General features: G+C 39.0%; 1 protein-coding gene across 1 annotated transcript in view; it reads right to left on the bottom strand.

Annotated features, from left to right (window-relative positions):
- Positions 1 to 17,964, bottom strand: part of UTP20 (UTP20 small subunit processome component) — a 90,373-nt gene that overhangs the window by 46,391 nt on the left and 26,018 nt on the right. The window contains exons 18-27 of the mRNA XM_070410906.1: positions 17,789 to 17,947; positions 16,459 to 16,535; positions 15,709 to 15,788; positions 15,227 to 15,470; positions 10,640 to 10,822; positions 7,656 to 7,746; positions 6,429 to 6,514; positions 5,728 to 5,853; positions 2,668 to 2,834; positions 192 to 400 (exon numbers count right to left, since the gene is read on the bottom strand). Of these exons, the coding sequence (XP_070267007.1) occupies positions 192 to 400; positions 2,668 to 2,834; positions 5,728 to 5,853; positions 6,429 to 6,514; positions 7,656 to 7,746; positions 10,640 to 10,822; positions 15,227 to 15,470; positions 15,709 to 15,788; positions 16,459 to 16,535; positions 17,789 to 17,947 (1,422 nt within the window). The remainder of the gene's footprint in view (positions 1 to 191; positions 401 to 2,667; positions 2,835 to 5,727; positions 5,854 to 6,428; positions 6,515 to 7,655; positions 7,747 to 10,639; positions 10,823 to 15,226; positions 15,471 to 15,708; positions 15,789 to 16,458; positions 16,536 to 17,788; positions 17,948 to 17,964) is intronic.

Here is a 17,964-nt window from a genome sequence, read left to right as displayed (position 1 = left end):
ATTTTCTGACCATACATAAATACTGCTAACAATGAAGATCTCCATTATATGAAAAACTGTTTTAAAGACACTTTGCATAAGACAGATTTAACCTGGAAGGACGTGAGGTATTCAAGTCGCAACCAATTTCCCAAATACAACACAGACTCTTACTAGCGCCCCCAAAAGCATATACACAGACTCTCTCTCACCTTTTCTCGTTGGTCAAGGATGTGTGACACAGTCGCTGTCATGCAGAGCAGTATCTGCAAGATCTTTGGTAGGTATGGACTGATCAGATGGCTAATGTTCTTCAATACTATTTCAAGGCTATTTAAGATACCATGCTGGCGACCTACAGGAAGAACTTTAGACAAATCCAAATCTTTCACTGCCTGGATGACTGCAGAATGGCATTCTCCTAGGGAAACAGAGGAACAGAGGTATCATGTAAAAGGCAATAGTAGTTTGTTATTATTTTGTTATTGTTACAGCTTATTGTTATCATTGTTATTATAGCTTCATTTCAATTTCCCTCAATAATACAGTATTTTCTATTGTTATAGTAATCTATAGATGATAATATACTTTCCTCATTGATTTTCTCCCTCTGATCCTTACCAAATGTTCAATGAGCTAGGTATGTTAGATTTCACTAATATTATCTCTTTACTAGAGGCCCGGTGCATGAATTCGTGCACCAGTGGGGTCCCTCAGCCTGGCCTGTGGGATCGGGCCAAAACGGGCTCTCCGACATCCCCCGAGGAGTCCCAGATTGCGAGAGGGTGCAGCCAGGCTGAGGAACCCCACTGGTGCATGATCGGGGCCAGGGAGAGACATGGGAGGTTGGCCAGATGGGGAGGGACTGCAGGATAGCTCCAGGGCATGTCTGGCCCATCTCACTCAATCCCAATTGGCCTGACCCCAGCAGCAAGTTAACCTACCGGTGGGAGCGTCTGCCTCCTGGTGGTCAGTGCACGTCATAGTGAGTGGTTGAGCAGCCTTAGCATATCATTAGCATATTACACTCTGATTGGTTGAAAGGTGGACTGGTCAACCGGACACTTAGCATATTAGGCTTTTATTATATAGGATAGATGAGGAAACCGAGGGATAAAAGAGTAAGAAACTTGTGACAGAACTAAGTGTCTAAGCCCAATTCTCATCCTACTTATACTATTCTCAAAATGCAAGCTACTAATAGTCTTTTATTCCATCTAGAAACTCCCAGCATTTTCTCTCTCAGCTTCCACTGACTATGCTGACTTCAGAGTTTCACAGAAAATATCTGGCTACATTATAAGCTCCTGGGGGCTGAGAATCAAATGTTTTATTTTTCTTGTAGCCCTTGGGAAATAAATGAAACAATAGTCCTTTATAAACTTATTTCATAATTGAACTTTTAATGCTTGAGCTTTACTTCTAACCAAATGGTATGAGATGATAGCTTGCTGATTCACATACCTAAGTGTTCCATCCATGAGAGTATCATTTATAGCTGCCCTTTTAACCAGAGGCTATTACATTGAACAAAATCTCATATTCATTAGAGCCAGCTTCCCTCACAGAGCAACATTATACTGAGTGAAAACCTTTTTAACTGCTGGATCCATTTTCACAGAAAAAATACAAAACAAATGCCACACATTATCCTACAAATAAATATACTAGTATATGTTTGCCTGAAGCAATTATGAAACTGGATTAGAGGTTCTGTAGTAAAAAAGATATGGACTAGAATTCTAACCATTTTCTAGCTGAGAGGCCATGAACAAAATACTTCCTTCTCTAAGCCTCAGTTTCTACATTTATAAAATGGGGGCAAAAGTTAATGATACCTTATATGGTTGTTTTAAGGTTTAACTGAAATGTCTGTAAAGCAGCCATTCTCAACCTGTGGGTCGCGACCATCGGAAAACACATATAGCATATCAGATATTTACATTACAATTCATAACAGTAACAAAATTACAGTTATGAAATAGCACGAAAATAATTTTATGGTTGGGGGTTACCACAACATGAGAAACTGTATTAAAGGGTCACAGCATTAGGAAGGTTGAGAACCCTTTACAGTGTAAAGGGGCTCGTCATAACATGTGGCATGAAGTTAGCACTCAATAAGTGTTAGCCATTATTATTATTACTAATTACTAACATGCATACCAGAGAACATACCACAAAGCATTACAGCTCACTGAATACACTTATTACACCCACTTCATTTAGACTATGAGGTGAGAGCAGAGATTATAAATACTCTATTTCCAACAGAGTTTTGGGTTACAGGAGATATTCAACAAATCATTACTCAGTAAATGAATGACTCAGTGAATGCATAATACCAAGACAATTAAGTTTAATTTTGTAGCATGCTTTAAGATTCTAAGGAGAAGCCTATTTGTTGTATGTCTCAAGTGGCCTAACTACACAGCAGCAATAACAAAATATACATTTTCTAATCAGGGGATTCCTAACTCATGGGTGCCTATCAGCTATGATCAACTGTGAGCTCCATATAATCCAATCAAAGTTTAAAATGAATTGCATTTCAGCCACAAAGACCACCACTGAGGTTTCGAGGAGCAACCCCATCAGAAAGATACCAAGAGCGGACACCTAGCCTGAGACAGTAGAAGTCTACAAGCAGACAACACACATTCAGAGTGTCAGGAGGTTGACAGCTACCATTCTTGAAGTGCTTCACAGGTTCAAACAGCAGGTCCAAGAATATCTGGATCTCCTCTGGTTGGGTCCCAGCCAGGAACCTCAGAACAATGGCCATGCGGGTGCCTGACGCAGATTTCCCCTGAGTTTTACTCCCAGTCTTATTCTTCATTCGCCCATACAAAATCCTAAGATGTCAAAAGAACATTATTTTGTTTGCACATTAACCCTGAAACACAATACTACGTGTTTTGTTTTCCTGAAAAGGGTAGCATAGCAACTCAACAGATTTAAATGGATATACTATGAAACAAGGAAGAATGAAATAGGATTTGGATATTTAACAGAAATTTAGTTAAACATCAACACACACACACACACACACACACACACACAAAAACAAGGTTAAGGGAAGCAGGAAGAAGGAAATAATAAAGAAGAAAAAAGTGCAATTAAAGTAGGCAAGCCAAAGGTAAGTCTAATGAAAGAATGAAAACAACTATATATAGATTAAAAGGAAATAAAATGAGAATACAAGTAAAATAAGGAAACTAGAAAGATTTCAATTAAATGGGTAATTTTCGGGGGGGGGGGGGGGGGGAATCTCATGTATAAATAAGCAAAAATAACTTAAGAAGAAAACCTAAATAGGCCAGTAATCATGAGTAAACATGGAACTCATATAGCTTTATAGATACATTTTTTAAACATTCAAGGAAAAACAATTTCCAAGAGAGAAAGCAGGAAACGGTCCTTTTCCATTTATGAAGGTGGTCTAACTGTGATAATGAGAAGGGTTAAGGAACAAAACTATATACTAGTCTTCCTGTGAAAATAAAACACAACATTTCTAATTACAGTATCCAATGCTGCATTAAAACAAGATAAATAAGGATTATCCCAGAAATGCAAGAAATAATAATTAATAAAATCTATTAGATTAATATAGATCAATGGCTCATAGGAAAAAATTATTACATGCTTAATAGGCATTCTAATAGAATTCAAAATCCACTCCTCATGACATATTAAGTAACCTAGTAATAAAAGCTACTTTCTTAGCATGATAAAACTTTCTGACTAATGTCTCAGTCGTATTATGAAAAAATTTTTCACTTTGTGAACCTCTGAACAGTGTCTCAGGGACAGCCTGTCAAGACAAAGCAGACCACACTTTAAAAGTGGCTGTTCTACCTGGCTGGTGTGGTGCAGTAGTTGAGCATGGACCCAGAAACCAAGAGGTCGCTGTTTCAATTCCCTGTCAGGGCACATGGCCAGGCTGCAGGCTCAATCTCCAGCAGAAGCCATGCAGGAGGCAGCCGATACATGATGTTCCTCTCACATTGATGTTTCCATCTCTTTATCCCTCTCCCTTCCTCTCTCTATAAGTCAATTAAAACATATATTTTTTAAAAAGTGGCTGTTCTACAGATTGACAAATGTGAGAGGGAAGGTGGGGTAGGTGGGAAGAGATTAACCAAAGAACTTTTATGCATACTAGAGGCCTGGGGCACGAAATTCAGCCTGCCTGTACCCTCTCACAACCCGGGACCCCTTGTGGGATATCTGACTGCCCCTGGGATCGGGCCTAAACCGGCAGTCGGACATCCCTCTTGTAATCCAGGACCACTGGCTCCTAACCGCTGGCCTGCCTGCCTGCCTGATCACCCCTAACCACTCTGCCTGCCTAACTCATCACCCCTAACCTCTCGCCTGCCTGCCTGATTGCCCCTGACCACCTCTGCCTTGGCCCCTGCCACTGTGGCTACATCTGGAAAGACGTCCGGAAGGTCATTCGGCTGTCCAATCTAATTAGCATATTACGCTTTTATTATTATAGATATGCATAACTCATGGACACAGACAATAGTGTGGTGAAGGCCTGGGAGGGTGGGGGCAGATGTGGGGTGGAGGGGGCCAATGGGGAAAGGAAAGGGGACCTCTATAATACTTTCGACAATAAAGATAAATACTACTTTCCCTCCCAAAAAGTGGCTGTTCTAGAAGCATTACTGTTAAATCCAGGAGCAACACAAGAATGATCACCACCACCACCAGCAGCAGCACCATCACCTCCAGTTAGTTCTTCTAGGCTATGTAGGCAATATGAACATTAAAAAAAAAAAAAAAAAGATTTTATATCATAAGAGAGGACACAAAATTAATTTGACCAATATTTACTAGAGGCCATAGAGTTCACCTTCTAGCTAGAGAAATAAGAAGAGCTATGGTGGATGATGAGTACAGTGAAGAAAAATAAAGAAAGGTAAGGAACTAGAGTGATAAGGGTGTGACCTTACATAATGAGGTCAGGGAAGGCATCTCGGATAATATGATTCTGGAGATGAGGCTGAGTGAAGAGGAGTTAACTGTTAAGTGTTCCAAGCAGAGGGATGGCAAGTCCAAGGACTCTAAAGTGGGCTCTGAGGGCACGGTAAATGGAAGAGATATGGTTAGAGAGGCTGTCTGGACTAGGCCATTCCAGGCCCCCTAAAAAGCAGTAAGGACTTTCTATTTTATTACCTCAAAGGGTTTATAATAGAGACTAACAATCTGACTGATGACTATTATTTACTACTATTTTTTTTTGAGCAAGAAAATCCAATGAAAAATATTAAAACTAATAACAAAGTTTTGTGATGAAATGGTTAAATAAGTAACACAAAAAGTCAATACCTTTTATATCTCATAATTAGTTACATACCAAACAAAGGAATTATTTTTATTACTTCTCAACAGTAAAACTTAGAGTAATGTTGAATTTCACAACTACTGAAAGAATCATAATACTATTAATATCCACAATTATTTTTGTGATCAACTATTAAAAAAATCAGTATTTAGCCAGGCTCAGTGGTTGAGCATCGACTCATGAACCAGGAGGCCATGGTTAAATTCCTGGTCAGGGCACATGCCTGGGTTGCAGGTTCTATTGCCAGTAGCGGGTGTGCAGGAGGCAACTGATCAATGATTCTCTCTCATCACTGATGTTTCTGTCTCTCTCTCCCTTCCTCTCTGAAATCAATGAAAACATATATTTAAAAATAAAAAAATAAACCAGAATTTAAACAATACAAATACCTCATCAGAACAGCAAACAGATCTGCTCGGTGGGCTGTTTTCACTACTGTATTATCTTCTGAAATGCTAAAATGCACTATCTCTTCCTTAAAGCTTCTGTCTTCAAGCAATCTCTGTAAATTTTCCCTTTAAAAACAGCAAAAATCATCATTCAATAATCAACAGTGCTTTTTAAAAAAATGCAATATGGTAGAGTACTACGTGTAACAAAAAATAGATACTAAAGAATAGTCTATAAAGTAGTTGACATCCATAAAGAAAATCTTCACAGAAATACCTTCCAAAATGATAGGTTCTCATTTTTAAAAGATAAAAGGGATTATAAAGAGTTAGACTTAGTCAATAATTCAGCTGTTTCAAAGAGCATAATACAAAAGCTTTCTTTAGTTTTTAAAGTGATTGTTATGATTTGCTAAGTAGTCACCAAAATTAAGACATTATATAAGCAAGGAAAAATGATATGTTCTCAACACATACTTTTAAATTAATATTCTCTTTCCCACCTTATTATTATACATATGGAGAAGCACTCTTAACAAATAAATATACTCCCAGGTTTAATTTCTTACCTAAAACAACATTATGATTTCCTTAGAAAAAAAGGAAATTTCCAAGGCCTTAATAAAATTAGAAGAGGCTCTCAGATAAAAAGATAAAAATCAACCAAAGAAATAGCATTCCTTTAGCTGCAAATAACTTACCTGTAAGGGAGAATATGTGGATGTTTATACGTCATTATGCAATCCAGGGTTATTTTTTGTACCATCTGATCTTGGTGGAGCAACAACTAAGGATGATATTTCATAGAATAAATCAATGAAGTCTCATACAAGCATACCATGGGATAGTAATTTATTTGTGTTAATCTATAAAATTAGGTTTCTTAGAATTCAAATTTTTAGATGTGGTTTAATGCTGATTCCTGACAAAAGCCTAACATGTCCCTGAGGTTAAACAAGGATGAAGAGAATATGAGCAAAGAACAAAATAAAAACAAAACTCTAACATCTGCATCCTGTACACCAGACCTTTGGGTCCATCAGTCTTTTGGCCAAGACCAATTCCCTACACAATCGGGATTTACACCAAATGAGCTGGTCCTGTGCTGAGAAAAAGCTCTTGATAAAACCGTGAAGGTAACGGCTGTCAGTATAAGGCCAGGAGAGACCTGCTCTGAGGCCACTCTGATCATCCAGTTCAGATTCTGGCTTCCTGTGGTCACCTGAGACTTGAGCTCTGGCTTTACAAACAAATTAGATTCGAATTATGGGCAGATACAGTTAAGTTCTGCTGAAATGCCAAAATGAAATGTTTCATCTAAAAAACATCCAAACGGAGAAAGAAAATTTTGTTTCCCAGATGGCTGAGAATGACATCCAATTCTTACTCGGCTTCTGACATTAAAATTTTTTCTTCAATCTTTCCTGGAATTTAGGGTCATATATTATGGCTTTTAACAGACCATTCTGCCAACTACCTGCTTCCACTCAATATAACAGATCCTGAAATTCTAGCCCTCCATCAGCCTAACTTGACAAAAAGTGAAAAGTAGTCAACTGTTGTTGGCACAACCTGCACTCCCTTCTAAAAGCTACCTCCCATGATATAATTATGTTATTACAGCCCATCAATGTTTGGTCACTAAAAACGTTTTTAAAATCAACTAAATTAGTACTGTCTAAAACTGTTTCTCAAGATATAGAAAATGTCCATTAGCTTAAAAATATATATATTTAAAAATATTATAAATATATATATACTATAAATATATATATATTTTAAAATACTATAGAAGATATTATAAAAAATATTAGAATGCAGACTAGGCTCTATTCAACAATTATTGAAAACCTAAAAGTTATTTTGGCAAAGAAAATGGAAAAGAATAGTTCACAAATAATTGCAGAGACAAGACTTTATTTACCTACCTGAAGATAGAGCTCATATAATTTGGATTCCAGATACAAGGCCCGTGGATTTGAAAACTTAGAGAAAACTTGCAAATGAGCGATTAATTGCCTTAAAAAAGAGAGAGAGAGACAGGGTACTACAAAATTAAAGAACAGAGATTATTTTCTTTAGATGAAGTACTCACCAATTTTAGTTTCTCTGACAATTATTCCAAAAACCTTGTCTAGATCACAGTACCCACTTATGTAATGAAACACCAATCACGGTGCTGCGATGAAAGTATTTTGTAGATGTTAACATCTATAATAAACGAACTTTGATAAGAGATTACCCTCAATAATGTGATGGGCCTCATCCAATCAGTTGAAGGCCTTAACAAAAACAGGTATTTCCCAAAGAAGGAATTTTATTACAAGACTAAAACAGAAATCTTACCCTCCAGATTTCAGACTCAAGACTACAGCATCAAGTCCTGCCTGAGTTTCCAGCTTGCTATTCTGCCCTGAAATTTCTGGGCTTGCTGACTCCTGCAACCAGGTGAGCCAATTCCTTAAAACACATCTCTTTATACATACATACATACATACATACATACACACATACGCATGCATGCATCTCCATTCCATTGGCTCAGTTTCTCTAAAGAGCCCTGACTGATGCAATGTCCATTGTAATTACTTATCACTGGGTGCTTGCAGTTTAACAAATAAACTTCTAAATGATCCTACTGACACATGCACTCTTCTCCCAACATTTATGAAGTATTTTTTATGTACCATTTAGCTTTAAAGAGCCAAAGGCAACAGGAGCTAATCTGCACATCCTCATTAAATACTTGCCAGTGAGGGGTGTGTTCCACGAAGGATTATTAACTTGGACTATGAATATACTGAGATGGCACCAAGAACATGATTTTCAATCATGGTGTATATCAGCAATTGCCTAGGTCTTGGCTACAGGGGACAGAAAAATTAAGACATGGACCTTATCCTGTAAGAGTTTCTGATTTTCATGGAAGATATATAAAAAATTAACTAATAATTCAAGGCAAGGGGTAGCCCCATGATGGAGGTGTAAATGGTTGTTATGAAAGATTGAAGGAAGGTGAAATAACTTGTAGTTTAAAGGACAAGAGCCTCAGTAAGGGACCTGTGTGTTGAAACAGTTTCATTTGGCAGAAACAAGGCAGGGACACAGTAAAAAGAGGGAAGGTTCAGGTGAGAAAGAAAGAGGTTTGACTGGTAACTAGTAGGACTAATATTTTGCTGGCTATTATGCTGAAGGACATAAAGAAGAAAACAGCAATGTGTCTTACAAAAAAGTGTTGGGAACAGACCATTCACAGCTGTGAGAAGGCAGAAGCAGAGAAGGAACTTTAGTTGTACGATACTTGGCCTTGACCTTCCTTCTTCTGTCTTACTCTCCATTTCCATAAGCTGGCGAGACCTTCCCTGCCCTAGCTGCTGGCGAACTTTCGTCTTTCAGCTTCAAAGGTGCCTTATACTTTGTACAAGTCTTCTTCCTTTTATGGTAGAACTAGAGGCCCAATGCACAAAATTCATGCAGGGAGTGGGGGAGGTGTCCCTCAGCCCAGCCTGCACCCTCTCCAATCTGGGACTCCTCAGGGGATGTCCGACTGCTGGTTTAGGCCCAATCCCACTAAACCGGCAGTCGGACATCCCTCTCACAATCTGGGACTCCTGGCTCCCAACTGCTTGCCTGCTTGATTGCCCCTAACCACTTCTGCCTGCCAGCCTGATCACCCCCTAAACACACCCCTGCCAGCCTGATCGATGCCTAACTGCTCTCCTGCAGGCCCAATTGCCCTCAACTGCCCTCCCCTGCTGGCCCGATCACCCTCAACTGCCCTCCCCTGCTGGCCCGATTGCCCTCAACTGCCCTCCCCTGCCAGCCTGGTCGCCCCCAACTGCCATCCCCTGCCAACCATCTTGTGGCTGCCATCTTTGACCACATGGGGGCAGCCATCCTGCGAGGGTCTGATGGTCAATTTGCATATTACCTGTTTATTATACAGGATTAAGTCATTTTTTACTGTGTTCCCATAACTCCTTTAACACGTTAAGCCCCATGTCAGTCACTGGTGACTGACACAATACTTTCCATCTGGAAGACAAAACAGGCTGGGCGCTTAACTTGTTAAACATATTTCCTCTATAAAAATATTTCACTAGGCATTTGACCTTGCTTCCTGCAATGCAGAGGCTAAGTACTGTCCATACCTGCAGCCCAGCACTTAGCAAAAGGCACTCAATACAGTTGATGAATGGGCAAACTAGTAAATGGCTCATGGGAGAAATTCAACAAATAGATGTAGGTTGAGATCTAAAGTGTTAAAATAACACAATGGCACCAAATCCTGTGGGTCTCTGACACCGCAATTCAGATGATTTTCAAGTTGCTGGAGTAACTTCTACAAGCATGACCACTTCTTACTTTTCTAAGGTTTCTAACAATTTAGGTAAATGAGTTACCCAGAGAATAAGAGACAATATAACAGCATGAAGAAAAGGTAACCAGAAGGAGACAAGTCAAAAGGCAACGCAAAAGTGCTGACACGCTCACTTATAAGAGGACAGATGTTCCATTACTCGCTTCCCTAGCACACAAACACGATGCCCCGGCGCTATGAAAAGGCAACACAGGTCAAAGACCATTTAACAGCTCTGGGCCCCAGCAATATCATGCATAGAAAAAGCTATCATTAAATGATTCCAACTCTAATACTCTGTGGCTAAACAAGAACGAAATAAAAAGCAAACAACCAACATGCATGGAAGATGACAGTTTCTTTGGGCTCTAAAAAATAAATTAATAAATTAATTAAAAAATAAACCCAGGGAGATACAGCACTTATGTAAAATGTATATAGTTATCTGAGCAGGTGATCTCATCCAAGGCCATTTCCCATCAAGGCCCTGAGACTTACCCCCATTCCTCCGAGAACGGTGGGCGTGTGATGTAACAGCAATGTTGAACTTACTTGGTTGCAGCTCTTCTTGTCGTTTTCTTCTGTGAGGTTTCATCTTGGGGCATGTCCTCTTCCACCAACTCTTCATCGTCTCCAGCAGCAGGTTCTTCTGTTTCCTCCACTGCCACTCCTTTGCTTTTTCTTCTCAGATCCTGGGTTGGAGCGACCTGCAGATCTGCTGGGTAATACTCGTTGCTGCAGTGGAAAGAGTAACACAAGGCAGATGAAGCTGAAATGTCCTAATTCTGTTTGTGACAGACGTACATCCACAGTTCACAGAATCACATGTGGGAGAGACATCAGAGGCACTTAGTCAAGGTTCTTCTAAAACATTATTCTGTTGTAGTCCAACCCTTGGAAGGACCCTACTTCACAAGTCAATCACTAACTGCAGAAGACAGCCCATCGTTATACTGTTGAAGTTATTTGAAATGTTTACTTCGGACCGAGCTGAAATCAGCCTCCCTGTCTCTGAAAACACAACCAGGACAGGCAGGAATCAGGGTGAACTATAGTAAATATAGGGGTGGGCAAAAGTAAGTTTATAGTTGTGAGTACACAAAACAGTTTATGCTTGTGCTATTATTTATTATTATATTATTTATTTGTATCACACCTATAAACCTACTTTTGCCAATTGCTGAATTGAAAGTACAGCATTAAGACCATGTTGGTCACTTTAAAACCAAATGCATTCTACTTTGTAGAGGGCTGTAACAAAATTCAATCCTTTAGATATGGGGACTGATAAACCAGATGGAACTATCAATGGCATAGCTTTTGGGGGCAGTCACAGACTCAACTGAATGTCCAGGCAATAAAAACCATTAGGTCTTTATGTCCATCTCCTCTAAACTAAGCTTGTGCAGTTGGCATTCACATTTGTTCTTAATGAAATCCATTCTTTAATTTTGGTCCATTGTTGCAGGTAACTAATATCTTGAAGGCTGTCGCTGTCATTCACTTCATTTGTTTTGTGTTACTTTAACTCATCCATCCAACAATTATTGTGTGCGTGTGTGTGTGTGTGTGTGTGTGTGTGTGTGTGTTTGTCTCTTTTGTGCATGGCTCTAAGCTACAGATGAAAGGGAATTGATCAGATATGAAAATCAAAAATACACGGATACAATAGCATGTTTTAGGATATTAATTACTGTACAACACACCTGGAGGAAACACCAGGTTAATACACTAAACTACAACTGGAGGTTCTGAGATGCTACCATATCCAACTTTGTATTCTCACCTAGCAATATCTAGTAATTAATAACTTTTTAAAAAAATGGATGAATAAGTTAAATGAGTGAAATTGCTGTCAGTTATAAAATGATTTAATAACATCCGAATTATACTCTCAACATTCAATTAACCACATGACACATCTTTAACCTTTATCGCATGCACAGCACACTCACTCATTTATTAAATTTAAGATAATTCACACAAAGCACTTCCATAGCAAGTATTCATTAAGTGTCATTGTCACCTATTACAGGGATGTTTTTGCCAGTGTTAGTCATTTGTTCCTGATTCTTGATATGATTCTTCTCAGAGAATGTTTACACGGGATTCACAAACTGGCTCTAATATCAAATTATTTGACACAGATTTAGAAAGGTAAACTTCTAGCCAAAAATGAAAATAAAAAGGCGATAATAGATTTCATTGTCAGGATTAAAGGTGACATTTGGGTTTTCCATTAGTTTGGATCATCTATAAAAGTATTATTTATAGGTAATAGGTGTCAACTAGTTTTAATTTAAACATTTAAAAAGACTGTTTATTTTTCATCTCTGTCTTCTTAACCTCAAAGATCCACTTTCTATTATAGGCTCCTTTCTCTATCCCCATCTCACAGCATCTTGTACTATTAGAGCAGTGATGGCGAACCTATGACACGCGTGACACACGAACTCATTTTTTTGGTTGATTTTTCTTTGTTAAATGGCATTTAAGTATATAAAATAAATATCAAAAATATAAATCTTTGTTTTACTATGGTTGCAAATATCAAAAAATGTCTATATGTGACACGGCACCAGAGTTAAGTTAGGGTTTTTCAAAATGCTGACACGCCGAGCTCAAAAGGTTTGCCATCACTGTATTAGAGGAAGGTCTTTATTCTTAGGCTAAGGGGTAATCTATTTTTTTAATGAGGGAAAAACTTAAATTAACATGGTAGGAAATTCATATCCTACTAACACCATTAATACAGCTTGCAAATGCAGAGCCCTTTGCAATTCATGAATAACTAAAAAACATTATTTTTATGATCTTCAAAACAAGGCAAGAAAGTTAAATACCACTGTCCTCATTCTATAAATAAATTAAAGACTAAAGAGTAATGTGAAAAAGAGAAAATCATTACTCTTCTACCAGCCCATCTACTGACCTGCCCGCATCTTGCTTGTAACCTTTGCCAGATGAATTATTCATGGAAACCTTTTCACTTATGCAAGGGATCCAGTTCCTCTTACTATTCAAGGACATGGCTTTAGCAATTGTATCCCCTCTTGCATGTGAGTTTACTCCTCTCTTTTGGTCTTTCCCAGCAGCATTACATGCATACACGCTGCTTAAATCTTAAACAGCAACACAACAGCAGCTCCCTCTCTGCTCCCCCATCTCCTTCCACCTATATCTGCTTCTTTTTTTTTTTATAAGAACTGCTCATACTTGTTATTTCCATTTTTGTTTTCCATTCTCTCTTAAACCCATTTAAATCAGGCTTTCAGCCCTACCAGATTAACTCAAACAACTCATGTTAAGGTTCTTCCAAAGCCAATAGTCAGTTCTTATTCTTCATCGGACTGATGTCTCAGACACTTTTGATTCCACTGATCACTCCTTTCTTGAAATCCTTTCTTCAAGGAATACTAAGGGGTCTTGGTTCTTCTTTTATCAGTCTTTCTTGGCCTCCTTTGCTGGTTCCTTATCTCCTAATCTCTAAATATTGCTGTCAGTCCTTAGAAATCTTTCTCTAGCTTTACATGCCCACATGTAATTGAATTCCCTGCCCATAATTTAAAAAAACAAACAAACCCACCTATACACCGATGAGTCTCAAACTTATCTCTTCACTAAACCTTTCCCTTAAACTTTAAATTCCAAATTCAAGTACCTACTTGACATCTCTATTTAGATGTCTATTCAGTATCCCAAACTAAAAATGAACTCCTGATCTTCCCTACAAATCTGCAAGCTTCTGCATTTCTCCCAGTCTCAGTAAATGGTGACTCTCTTCTTCCAGTTGCTCAGGCCAAACCCTCAGAGACATCCTTGATTCCTCCCCTTCCTCCTTCCCACACTGGCCCTCAACCCTCCCCATCCCCATCCCCATTAGGACAAATCTGATCTGTTGGCAAATCCCACAGGCTAATCTAGTTGCAATTATTGAAAATATCTTATTGAACTGAAATCCTTCAAAACATTCAGAGTTCAACTACCTCTCATTATCTGCACTACTGTAACACTGGTCAAGTCTCCCATCATCTTCTCTTCCTAGCCCTCGACTCTCTCTGCTCTCACTACTGGTATCCTAGTCTATTCTCAACATAGCAGCCAGAAAACTCCTTATAAAAACTGGTCATGTCATCCTTGTTTAAACCTTCCAATGTCTTCCCACGTCACTGACCATAAAAACCAAAGTCCTTACTATCACTTAAAGTTCCTACACAACTTGGTCTCCTGTTAACTTTTTGTCTTCATCTCCAACTACTTTCTCCTGGGATCACTGCTGTAGCCTCTCAGACTTCCTTGTTGTTCCTTGAACAAGCCTGACATGTTGTGGTTCACAGCCTGTTTAACTTAAACCTATAGCATTTTCCCATGTAATGAAATAGTGTTAGAAAACATACATGTACTGTGCTATATACATTCCTTATCTTTAGTTTTAAAGCAATCTGACTCTCACACAGCTTATCTAGTCAAAATAGAACAATGCTTCAGAACGTTCTTATTATTTTTTGAGAGTACATTCCTCAGCATCATGGGAAACATTCAAGAAGTTCAAAGCAGAGTGGCTGGGGTTGAGTTACTGAAAAATATTTTTAAGCTGCAGGCAGACAATAAAATAATGAACAAACAGGGCAAGAAATAACAAGCTCTTTGTGCACTGAACTAACTCAACATGGCCTTTAAAAAAAAAAAATCCTCACCAGAGTACATGCTCAGAGAGAGGAAATGAGAGGGAGGAAGAGAGAAACATTGATTGTCACTCTCCGAAAGAGCCCCGACCTGGGATCGAACCACAACCCGAGCATGTGCCCTGACCAGGAATTGAACCAGCAACCTTTTGGTGTACAGGACAATGCTCAACCAACTGTGCCACTCTGTCCGGTCTTGATAAGGCCTTTTTATTTTGTAACCTGGAATATTTTACTAACACCATTTGTGGGCTGGTTAAATTCATGTAAAGTTAAGTGGTGAACTAAACTAGGTTAGTTGTTAGAGCCAGTGCTTTATAGATGTGCCAATGATGTGCAAACATGACAGGCATAACAATAACTTGGCCATTTTGGGAGCTTAATACTTTGTACCTTCTCTTCTAGGTACTGAGGACACGCTACTAGGAACATATTCCAAGAAGAGAACACTTACTTGATGAATCTCAAGAAAAGCGGGGAAAGCTCCCTGGACCGTGGCTCTACCCTTTCTGGGAATTTTGCCAGAGCTCGCCACAGCAGGAATCGGAAATTGGTATGGTCCAGTCTTTCCTGACAGTTGGTTTTCAATGCTAACTGCTCAAGATAAAGCGCTCCGACATCTCCTTCTTGAGTCTGCTCCCAACTTTCATCTCCTATGAACTTTTCCTCATCTCTTACATCATTTTGCAATTCTTTCTCTGAAAGGAAAAATGTCATCAGAACCACCAGAAAAATGTCAGCATTTGTCCTTTGTGTCCCTCAGGTCAGGGCATTTCTTTCTCTAGCAGTATAAGGAAACAATAAACCACATCCAAAGGTTATCAAAGATAACACACTTCTCATTTCTGTTTCCCAACTTCATGTGTAATGAAGCAGTAAAAATGAAAGTTAAGCAACCACTTTTCTTCCCAGTTCCACCTGATGATCTTTACATACCAGCATGGGTAGCTGCTTTTTCTAGATGTTCATAGTAGACGTTCCAAAATTTCTTATTTTCCATTTCATGTGCATGAGAGCTAAAGAAAAGAAGATCACAAGACAAAAGATGTGATATGATCTTTATTCTGAGGTATCTCACTGGAAAAAGAGTGAAAGGAAAGGACATAACTAAAATGTAGGGCTATAAATGACTTGTGTATTTTCCTATATCCTTCAAAATGCCTGCATGGACCACAGATCATTTTTATAATCATAAAGTACTAAATAGTATTTTTAACAACCTAGGTGATACCCATAAGAAGACTATTTTTAAAGGCACAACAATGGGCATGGGGTATGAGGTATGGCCTATTAAGGGAAGGAGTGGCCTCTACTTAGAGAAAGTCTTTTTTTTTTTTAATTAAGTTTGGCTCAATGATTATATATAAATAAAATCATGCAATTATTATACAATTTTTGTACTGAAAAAATTCAACAATATAGCTGTATCATATAAAGTAAAAGGAGAAAGTCCTCTAAAGTTATTTCAATGTACAAAGAAATATACATATAACATTTGAACTGTTGAAAAACTTGGCATCAGAGAGAATAATTCATGTTTGTTTTTTCTTCACCTTATCCCACAAAGGATTTATGAGAGCGATAAATCCTTTCAATCATTTAAATCACACCTACGAGTCTAATACTGGCTGCATCATTCTGCAGTAGTTAAAACGTTATAGCTTCATCCATTTAACCCATGCTTACCTTATGAGTTCAATAACAGGATCCCAAAGAGCACTGAAGTTAACATACAACATGCCTAATAAATAACGAAGCGGCACCTGCAATTACAGACTCATTTAGTAAGTGGGTAACGAACTATGATAAAACAGCACCGAGATGCAAATATCCCAACTCAGATATCCGAAGGTTTGCAAAGATCTCATGCTTTAGAAAAGTTGTAGGTACCAATCTGCAAGTCAGTGGCAATAATTTTCCAACTCTCCCCAAAATGTCACTTGTTATTTAACACAGAAGAATCACGAAAGCAAACCTAGTACTCAAACTCACTCCAGATGTTCATGCTGAAAGGAGATATTTAAATGCTCAGACCTGACTCATGATTGAATTCCCTCCTAACAAACACTGCCAGCTCCATCACTTCATTAGACGAAACTTGAACAGACATCAGTAAAGTACAGATGGTGAAGAACCCAATAATTCTGCTGGGAATGGCAGCTGTGGCTTCGCAAGTAGATGTCTGAGTTCTCAAAACTATGCCAGTAAAGGAGTCCATTCAGAAGGTCTAGTTCTCTCATTCACCTTTGGCAATGAGTGACAGTCATGACCAGAATCCCATATGCTAGGGAGGCATCATGTAGAATGGCAGTTCTAGTACTATTGGGGGGTGGGTGCCTGTAGCTGTCTATTTTAGCAGCAGAACATAACACAGAACACTAATATATAAATGAGAGCAGGAACAGACTGCTCTGATTGAAAGGGGAATGCCTCCACTTGGCTTCCCTCCCAAAGGGATACGTGATGTATCTGCAAGGGTCATGGACAGAAAATCCCGGATACAAAAGGTAGAGGCTGACTTCGTGGGGCAGCGAACAAGTCTGGAGAAGAAATCAGGCTTTAAACTTGACCCTGCATCCTCTGTTGTCACTACCTTCCTTCACACAGGACACATCTTCAGAAGGGGGACAGGAAATTAGTTCCACTGTTGAAATGACTGACAGAGCCACCTAACTCAAAGCATCTAAGCAGTGGTTCTCAACCTTCCTAAGGCCGTGACCCTTTAATACAGTTCCTCATGTTGTGGTGACCCCCAACCATAAAATTATTTCGTTGCTACTTCATAACTGTAATTTTGCTACTGTTATGAATCGTAATGTAAATACCTGATATGCAGGATGTATTTTCATTGTTCGCGACCCACAGGTTGAGAACCGCTGATAAGGGAACTGAGGATTTATCCAGTTACAAAAACTTTTTTGGGGTGACTACTTGGTATGTTTCTCTTTTCAAAAGCCAGCCAAACAGATCTAAAAGCATAAGTAGAATATTTTTTCTAAAAGGTGGTGTTTTATACCTCCTGTAATGGCCCGTCAGGGACTGCGGTCTGCACCACATCATGTCTTAGCTTCCTCAAGTGGAGGAGCTTCTCTCTGTAATCGTTCACAGTCGCGGGGACGAGTTCTGCCTGGCGCAGCACAGCGAAGGCGGACTGCCGCTCCGAGAGCCCGTCATCCTGAGCAGCCGGGAAAA

This window comes from Myotis yumanensis, unplaced genomic scaffold (genome assembly GCF_028538775.1).
Source record: "Myotis yumanensis isolate MYYU_CA2020_CCGP unplaced genomic scaffold, mMyoYum1.0.hap1 SCAF_3, whole genome shotgun sequence".
NCBI classification, from domain to species: Eukaryota; Metazoa; Chordata; class Mammalia; order Chiroptera; family Vespertilionidae; genus Myotis; species Myotis yumanensis.
Note: the sequence above shows the minus strand (reverse complement) of the source record. Positions and strands in the feature narration are given on the sequence as shown.